General features: G+C 50.7%; 2 protein-coding genes across 2 annotated transcripts in view; both read left to right on the top strand.

Annotated features, from left to right (window-relative positions):
- Positions 1–2,988, top strand: part of FBXO46 (F-box protein 46) — a 7,758-nt gene extending 4,770 nt beyond the window's left edge. The window contains exon 2 of the mRNA XM_019629482.1: positions 6–2,988. Within this exon, the coding sequence (XP_019485027.1) occupies positions 6–715 (710 nt within the window). The 3' untranslated portion in view covers positions 716–2,988. The remainder of the gene's footprint in view (positions 1–5) is intronic.
- LOC109374744 (F-box only protein 46) overlaps positions 1–8,878 on the top strand; it is a 21,251-nt gene extending 12,373 nt beyond the window's left edge. Inside the window, exon 2 of the mRNA XM_019629533.1 lies at positions 4,713–8,878. Within this exon, the coding sequence (XP_019485078.1) occupies positions 4,788–6,605 (1,818 nt within the window). The 5' untranslated portion in view covers positions 4,713–4,787 and the 3' untranslated portion in view covers positions 6,606–8,878. The remainder of the gene's footprint in view (positions 1–4,712) is intronic.
- Positions 8,879–9,506: the final 628 nt, after the last annotated feature.

The raw sequence follows: 9,506 nt of genomic DNA, 5'->3' as shown, positions 1-9,506 counted from the left end.
GGTAGTGACTGGCGTGGTAGATGAGTGCATCTTCTTTGGCAAGGATGGCACCAAGAACGTGAAAGAGGAGACGGTGTGCCTGACAGTCAGCCCCGAGGAGCCGCCCCCACCTGGCCAGCTCTTTTTCCTCCAGTCCCGTGGGCCAGATGGGCCCCCCGAGCCACCCCCAGCCGACTCACCAGCCACCGCACCAGGTCCTGACGATGCCGAGGGCACGGCGGACACTTCCCTGTGCCGCCTGTACCGGCACGTGTCGCATGACTTCCTGGAGATCCGCTTCAAGATCCAAAGGCTTCTGGAGCCGAGACAATACATGCTACTGCTGCCCGAGCACGTGCTGGTCAAGATCTTCAGCTTCCTGCCCACCCGGGCCTTGGCGGCCCTCAAATGCACCTGCCACCACTTCAAGGGCATCATTGAGGCATTTGGAGTGCGGGCCACAGACTCGCGTTGGAGCCGCGACCCACTCTACCGGGATGACCCTTGCAAGCAGTGCCGCAAGAGATACGAGAAGGGCGATGTGTCGCTCTGCCGCTGGCACCCCAAGCCGTACCACCATGACCTGCCTTACGGACGTTCCTACTGGATGTGCTGCCGCCGAGCCGATCGCGAGACACCTGGCTGCCGCCTGGGTCTGCATGATAACAACTGGGTGCTGCCCTGTAACGGGCCAGGCGGGGGTGGTGGCAGGGCTGGCCGGGAGGAGGGGAGGTGAAGCCGGGGGAGGGGGGGGGAGAGCCCACCATGCCCACCCCCACCCCCTCCCCTTGGGAGCCAAGGCCCAGGACCGGGTCACCAGCCCATACCCCCAGTCCAGGCAGCGTTGATTCCCCTGCCAGAACTGAGATGGAGGTGCGGGGGTGACCCAAGAAAGCACTCTGATTGACCCCTATTGGTTTTCTACTCTTCAGACCCAGGGCCGGGGACCCTCAAGGAGGGTGTTTTTTATCATCATCTCAAGTTTCTTCTCCACTTAGCCCCAGCACCCTCCCTGCCACTCTCTACACCCCAGGGATCCACCAGCAGGGAGCAGATGGCAGCTAATTTTGGTACTACTTAAGGGTTCCCCCATCCTAGCCCCCTTCCACTCCTTCTACCAGCTGTCTCTGGAGCTGTGTTCTCCCAAGAGGCTGCAGCACCCAAGGCTGGTACCTCTCCAAACCTACCGCCCCACAGCTTACCTCCTCTTTAGGAATTGGGGGCTACCCCGTTACAGATCAAACTGGACACGTTTTATGGCAGCCTGCCTGCCATATCTAGATGTTTTTCCCATTAAAACAAATAAAAACCACATTTTTCTCCTGAACCTCAAGCTACTAGTCTCTCCACTTCCCCCAGAGGGGAAAAAGAGTTGAAGTATAAAAATTTCCCTCCTCCCATTATTTAAGCTATTGTATCACTCCCCACCTCCCCCCCCCCAAAAAAAAAAAAGCTGTGAAGCCCTTTGCCTCGCTCTTGACAGCGTGGGGGGCCAGCGGGCAGGGACTGTGGGTTTGAATTTCTGCGTTTTTCCTTCTGCTCTGGGTACTTGTTCAGGCATTGGGGTCTCTACACCCCCAGCTGTATGTTTCTTTAGAATCCTTTGGTCAACTGAGACCTTGATTTTCAGGCAATTTGGTCTGGGGTGTTTTTGTTCTTTTGGGATTTTTTTTGTTCTTGTTTTTTCATCCCTGTGGTTCTGGAATCTTCTAGCGTGTGGCATCTGACCAATTTTGAATTGGTTCTTTCTATAAAATCCATATTTATAAGGCTGGGCCCAGACTGGTTTGTGTGTTGTTCAGGGAGGGTGTTTGGGAGAGAAGGGAGTTATGGGCCCGTGCATGGTGAGATGGAAAAAGTTGAGAGAAAAGGATTCTTAGCCAAGTCCCTTGGCATGAGATTACTCTTCATCTGTGTCAGTTTGGACTCGAAAATCTCCAAACAGTAGTAGCTTAAACAAGATCGTTTTAATTCCTTTAGAAATCCAGTGTTGGGCAGATGTGGTGGCCCTGACGTCATCAGGAACCCCAGCCCCTTCTACCTTACTAGTCCATCATTCTTTGTCTGTGGCCCTCATCCTCATGGTCCAAGATGGCAGCTAGAACTCTGGCCATCACCATTTTGCAGGAAGGAAGCCCCCTTCCACACTATACAACAGGTCCGCAAATAACATCATTTTGTTCAACATCGTTTCGTTATAACATTGATGAGATGCCATAGGAACTTAATTCTTATTTATATCAATTAGCCTGTGGTAAAACTGGTTTTATTATACATTATTTCACTTAAAGCTGCAGAACCTATTGGCAGTGTTAATTGAGAACTTACTGTACTTCTGTGTACATCTCACTGGTTAGAACTTAGCCATATGGATGGGCTGCAGTGGAGACTGGGAATGCAGTCTTTTAGCTGGGTATATTATGCCCAGCAAAAAACTCTTTTACTAAAGATCCCTGTGATGAAAGCTTTAAAATATTCACCTAATTATTTACTAAATTAAAAGGGGGAGCGGGGGTAAGACATTTAAAAAGTTCAAGTATAAAAGAAGAGGGAAAATACAGCCTCTGATAGTCTTAGCAGGGAATCAAAATTTCCAGAGAGACTAGAATATATCATATTAGTTATTCAATGCTTAGAATTTAGAATCAAAGAGACCTGGGTTTGAATCTTGGCTTGGTTTTGTGGGACTTCAGTTTCCTGTGGAGGGAGGGCCAGAGTATTTGGACTCTCCTGCTGAAAAAGGGAAGTAAAAAAAAATCTTAAAAGAATCAAATAGTCAATAAAATACAGTTAAGGACACAAAAACTGAAAATTTAAGGGAAAGATACATGGGGCTCCAGAGTCACTTTTGCTCTGAAGGCATTTGCTGATTGATGTGGACACGCTTGAGTTCCTTATTTTTAGCCTTATTGGGACAAGCAGGCAGAAGTCAAGACCAGGGGCCGGCCGAGTGGCTCAGTTGGTTAAGAGCTCGCTCAAGAGTTTGAGCTCTGAGCAACAGCGGTTTGAGTCCAGCACGAGCTGAGCAGCCGCTGAGCTGCGAACAGGTAGCAGGATGGCTCAGCTNAAACAAAAAGATATTTACATTACGATTCATAACAGTAGCAAAATTACAGTTATAGAGTAGCAACGAAAATAATTTTATGGTTGGGGGTCACCATACATTAATTTTATGTATTAAGGGGTCGCGGCATTAGGAAGGTTGAGAACTGCTGCTATAGAGGGATAGCATCTATAGAAAATGGTCTTTGCTGTGTTAGCTTCTGTTCCTAGACATTTAGATGTATATTGGTGGTTGGTAAACTTAACCATCTATAGGTTTTAGGGGCCATATGGTGATTGATTGATTGATTGATTGATTGATTTTAGCTAGGAATTGGAATTTCAGCAGGGGTTGTAAGTATTTGAGGGATAGGTGGGATTAGGGATTATGGGGGTAAAGATTTGTAGGATTAGGACTCTCTTTGTGACTGGTGTTTGAAGGCTGTCTGGATTTTGAATGGTGTCTACAGCACCATGAAGTGATGGGGTTTTAGTGGTGTTTGTGGAATTGTTTATATTTAGAGGGGCAGTCTATACTGCAGCAGTCAGGAAACTTTTTCCATAAAGGGCCAGATAATGAATATTGTAGGCTTTGCAAGGCCATATGCTCTCTGTTGCAACTACTCAACTCTGCCATTGTAGTGTGAAAGCAGCCTTAAACAAATGAGCATATTTCAATAAAACTTTGTTTGCAAAGACAGGCAGTGGATCGGATTTGGCCCATGGGCCATAGTTTGCTGACCTGGTCTATAGGCATGTGGAAGGTTTGAGGTTTGGAGGGGATTTTGGTGTCTGGAAGGAGAAGGGCCAGGGAAGGATTGAGACAGGGATATGCTCCCTGTTGGTCCTGCAGTGGAAAGTGGTCATGTCCGACCCTCAGAAGTACCTCCAGATTAGGTCATGCACACAAACTTGTTGCAAAATAAAATGGTCATTACTAAGAGTTCTGAATTGAAAAGTTCAGAAAGCAAGTATGAGGACCTGATTTTGCACTACGTAACCCTTCCCCACTGTGAGCCTCAGTTTACTTGTGTGCATCTTGGAGAGGAGACTAGCACAGGCCTTCTTGTCCCAGAGGTCTGTGGCTGTTCTTAGCGGAATTACCTGCATAGTCTTGTGCAAGTATGTACATTTTTCTGGAGGAAGATACACAGCTTTGAGAAATTCTCAAAGATCCCTACAACCTGAACAAAGTGAAGAGCTACAATAATTTTTTAAGAGCCTGTCTGGCTCTGACCTCAGATTTTCTTCCCCCACCCAGCCCACTTCATTCCTTCCTCCATTGGCCTAAGCAGCCATAGCCGTGGGCAGGGCTGGGAATTCTTGTCTTTTTAGGAACTGGCTACTGGGTGAGCAAATAGAAAAAGGTTGAGCTGTATGTTAGTTGGTATTGTCACTAAAGTTTAAGGGTTATGGTGGCAGGCCTCTAGATCAGGAGTGAAGGCAGTCAGGCAGTGAAGTATGTATGATCTGTAGCGTTGGAGCAAGCTGCCAGCTGCCTCCAGGCTCTGGGTGTTAAAAGAACAGGTCCTGCCTCCTCTGCAACCCTCCATTCGCTCACCTGTGCAGCGGGGAAGGAATGGAGTTCTTGGTGGCCTAATTTGGCCTGTTCCATCAAGAGAGGTTGAGGTCTGGGTGGTACTAGAGGGCAGGCTCCCCCAGCTCCCCAACCTCCTCTCTCCTGTCTCCAGGTGGCCTGTGGCATTCCCCCACCACCATCTAGGCCCTGAGATGCAGTGAGCCCCTATCTGCCACCGTTGCCCAGAATGGACCGCGGTGGCCTCCTGCCCTTCCAGCTATGGTGCCCCCGGCCCTTTGGCACCTATTCACAGAACCAGCCACGCCCGCCTTCCGCAGCCCTTAAGCCATCAGCCTGCCCTGAGTCAAGCAGTGGGGCTGAGCCAGACCACGGGCCTTCACACTCAGAGAATACACCTCCCGTCTTGGCCTCAGAGGCCCCTGCCTCCCAGCCTGCTCCGCTCCTCTCAGCAGCAGCTGCTGGCGACGAGGGTCGAGTCCTGCTGGACACATGGTATGTTATCAAGCCCGGGAATACAAAGGAGAAGGTGGCCTTCTTTGTGGCTCACCAGTGTGGTGGTGGCAGCCGGGCCAGCTCCATGAAGGTCAAGGGGCACTGGGGCAGTGACAGCTCCAAGGCCAAACGGAGGAGGCGCTGTCTTGAGCCTACTAAAGCTCCGCCAGACCCAGGGGGCCGGGAGGGGCCCCCTGCTGCTGAGGGGCCCCCAGCCTCAGCCAGTGAGGATGTGGATCTGCTCTCTGTGGCTGAGATGGTGGCCCTGGTGGAACAGCGGGCTGCCCTGGCCCTGCAGAACTACCCACGCCCTGGCACCCCAGCGCCTGTGGTCTTTGTGTCAGCAGAGCAGGGCGGGCCTGCCAAGGGACTGGGGTCCGAACGGCGGTCTGGTGGCGGGGACTGCAGCCGTGTAGCTGAGGCAGTGGCCCACTTCGAGGCCCAGCGGGACAACCCTCCAGCCAAGGGCCTTCGCAAGGAGGAGCGGCCTGGGCCAGGCCCCGGGGAGGTGCGCATTGCCTTCCGCATCTCCAATGGCCGAGAGCCCCGTGCACCAGATGGCAGCTTGCCCAATGGGAGTGGGGGCCGGCCCGGCTGTGCCTACCCTGGCAGCCCAGGGCCTGGGGCCCGAGCCAAGGACAAGATCACCTGCGACCTGTACCAGCTAATCAGCCCCTCTCGGGACGCCCTCCCCAGCAATGTGGAGTTTCTTCTGGCCAGGGCAGATGAAGCCAATGAGGGGGAGACCCCAGCCCCTGCCAGGCCTGAGGACACTCCCCCGGCTCCCCCTCCACCCCCTGCCCGGGACTGCGGAGCATCTGGCTTCCATGTGGATGTGGTAGTGACTGGCGTGGTAGATGAGTGCATCTTCTTTGGCAAGGATGGCACCAAGAACGTGAAAGAGGAGACGGTGTGCCTGACAGTCAGCCCCGAGGAGCCGCCCCCACCTGGCCAGCTCTTTTTCCTCCAGTCCCGTGGGCCAGATGGGCCCCCCGAGCCACCCCCAGCCGACTCACCAGCCACCGCACCAGGTCCTGACGATGCCGAGGGCACGGCGGACACTTCCCTGTGCCGCCTGTACCGGCACGTGTCGCATGACTTCCTGGAGATCCGCTTCAAGATCCAAAGGCTTCTGGAGCCGAGACAATACATGCTACTGCTGCCCGAGCACGTGCTGGTCAAGATCTTCAGCTTCCTGCCCACCCGGGCCTTGGCGGCCCTCAAATGCACCTGCCACCACTTCAAGGGCATCATTGAGGCATTTGGAGTGCGGGCCACAGACTCGCGTTGGAGCCGCGACCCACTCTACCGGGATGACCCTTGCAAGCAGTGCCGCAAGAGATACGAGAAGGGCGATGTGTCGCTCTGCCGCTGGCACCCCAAGCCGTACCACCATGACCTGCCTTACGGACGTTCCTACTGGATGTGCTGCCGCCGAGCCGATCGCGAGACACCTGGCTGCCGCCTGGGTCTGCATGATAACAACTGGGTGCTGCCCTGTAACGGGCCAGGCGGGGGTGGTGGCAGGGCTGGCCGGGAGGAGGGGAGGTGAAGCCGGGGGAGGGGGGGGGAGAGCCCACCATGCCCACCCCCACCCCCTCCCCTTGGGAGCCAAGGCCCAGGACCGGGTCACCAGCCCATACCCCCAGTCCAGGCAGCGTTGATTCCCCTGCCAGAACTGAGATGGAGGTGCGGGGGTGACCCAAGAAAGCACTCTGATTGACCCCTATTGGTTTTCTACTCTTCAGACCCAGGGCCGGGGACCCTCAAGGAGGGTGTTTTTTATCATCATCTCAAGTTTCTTCTCCACTTAGCCCCAGCACCCTCCCTGCCACTCTCTACACCCCAGGGATCCACCAGCAGGGAGCAGATGGCAGCTAATTTTGGTACTACTTAAGGGTTCCCCCATCCTAGCCCCCTTCCACTCCTTCTACCAGCTGTCTCTGGAGCTGTGTTCTCCCAAGAGGCTGCAGCACCCAAGGCTGGTACCTCTCCAAACCTACCGCCCCACAGCTTACCTCCTCTTTAGGAATTGGGGGCTACCCCGTTACAGATCAAACTGGACACGTTTTATGGCAGCCTGCCTGCCATATCTAGATGTTTTTCCCATTAAAACAAATAAAAACCACATTTTTCTCCTGAACCTCAAGCTACTAGTCTCTCCACTTCCCCCAGAGGGGAAAAAGAGTTGAAGTATAAAAATTTCCCTCCTCCCATTATTTAAGCTATTGTATCACTCCCCACCTCCCCCCCCCCAAAAAAAAAAAAGCTGTGAAGCCCTTTGCCTCGCTCTTGACAGCGTGGGGGGCCAGCGGGCAGGGACTGTGGGTTTGAATTTCTGCGTTTTTCCTTCTGCTCTGGGTACTTGTTCAGGCATTGGGGTCTCTACACCCCCAGCTGTATGTTTCTTTAGAATCCTTTGGTCAACTGAGACCTTGATTTTCAGGCAATTTGGTCTGGGGTGTTTTTGTTCTTTTGGGATTTTTTTTGTTCTTGTTTTTTCATCCCTGTGGTTCTGGAATCTTCTAGCGTGTGGCATCTGACCAATTTTGAATTGGTTCTTTCTATAAAATCCATATTTATAAGGCTGGGCCCAGACTGGTTTGTGTGTTGTTCAGGGAGGGTGTTTGGGAGAGAAGGGAGTTATGGGCCCGTGCATGGTGAGATGGAAAAAGTTGAGAGAAAAGGATTCTTAGCCAAGTCCCTTGGCATGAGATTACTCTTCATCTGTGTCAGTTTGGACTCGAAAATCTCCAAACAGTAGTAGCTTAAACAAGATCGTTTTAATTCCTTTAGAAATCCAGTGTTGGGCAGATGTGGTGGCCCTGACGTCATCAGGAACCCCAGCCCCTTCTACCTTACTAGTCCATCATTCTTTGTCTGTGGCCCTCATCCTCATGGTCCAAGATGGCAGCTAGAACTCTGGCCATCACCATTTTGCAGGAAGGAAGCCCCCTTCCACACTATACAACAGGTCCGCAAATAACATCATTTTGTTCAACATCGTTTCGTTATAACATTGATGAGATGCCATAGGAACTTAATTCTTATTTATATCAATTAGCCTGTGGTAAAACTGGTTTTATTATACATTATTTCACTTAAAGCTGCAGAACCTATTGGCAGTGTTAATTGAGAACTTACTGTACTTCTGTGTACATCTCACTGGTTAGAACTTAGCCATATGGATGGGCTGCAGTGGAGACTGGGAATGCAGTCTTTTAGCTGGGTATATTATGCCCAGCAAAAAACTCTTTTACTAAAGATCCCTGTGATGAAAGCTTTAAAATATTCACCTAATTATTTACTAAATTAAAAGGGGGAGCGGGGGTAAGACATTTAAAAAGTTCAAGTATAAAAGAAGAGGGAAAATACAGCCTCTGATAGTCTTAGCAGGGAATCAAAATTTCCAGAGAGACTAGAATATATCATATTAGTTATTCAATGCTTAGAATTTAGAATCAAAGAGACCTGGGTTTGAATCTTGGCTTGGTTTTGTGGGACTTCAGTTTCCTGTGGAGGGAGGGCCAGAGTATTTGGACTCTCCTGCTGAAAAAGGGAAGTAAAAAAAAATCTTAAAAGAATCAAATAGTCAATAAAATACAGTTAAGGACACAAAAACTGAAAATTTAAGGGAAAGATACATGGGGCTCCAGAGTCACTTTTGCTCTGAAGGCATTTGCTGATTGATGTGGACACGCTTGAGTTCCTTATTTTTAGCCTTATTGGGACAAGCAGGCAGAAGTCAAGACCAGGGGCCGGCCGAGTGGCTCAGTTGGTTAAGAGCTCGCTCAAGAGTTTGAGCTCTGAGCAACAGCGGTTTGAGTCCAGCACGAGCTGAGCAGCCGCTGAGCTGCGAACAGGTAGCAGGATGGCTCAGCTAAAAAAAAAAAAAAAAAAAAAAAAAAAGAAGTCAAGACCAAAGCCTGCCCAAGGCAGAGACTCTAATAGGAATTGGGATCCCACCGAACTACAAGCTCAGGTAAGGATAATGTAGAATACTGCAGAGAAGATGTTCTCAGTGCTGAGGGGCACACAAGACCAAAGGAAAGGAAACATGACCTGAGAATTTAAGGGCACAGGCCGGCCCTTGGCTCAGATTTGCAGCCTAAATTTCATTACATGTTCCGGGGTACTTATAGCTAAGATGTCTGGCAGAAACAAACATAAATCCTCTGGTGGAAGGATCTAGAATCCCCACAGATAATCTTTAGACAATGAGTAGTACATAGTCAAATACTCAAACATGCATGGAAATAAACCAGCATGAGCAAGAACCAGCAGAAACACCACCAAAGACAGACCCACACAGGCTTCAGATGATGAGACTGTTAGTCACAGATTAGATACAAGAGCTTGGAAATATCTGCAGGGAATCCAGAACTAAATAATGGCCTAGCAGATATGAATGGAAAAAACCCCCACAAACATATAAATAAAAAGTCAACGGCTG

Source organism: Hipposideros armiger, unplaced genomic scaffold, assembly GCF_001890085.2.
Source record: "Hipposideros armiger isolate ML-2016 unplaced genomic scaffold, ASM189008v1 scaffold_859, whole genome shotgun sequence".
Lineage (NCBI taxonomy): Eukaryota > Metazoa > Chordata > Mammalia > Chiroptera > Hipposideridae > Hipposideros > Hipposideros armiger.
Note: the sequence above shows the minus strand (reverse complement) of the source record. Positions and strands in the feature narration are given on the sequence as shown.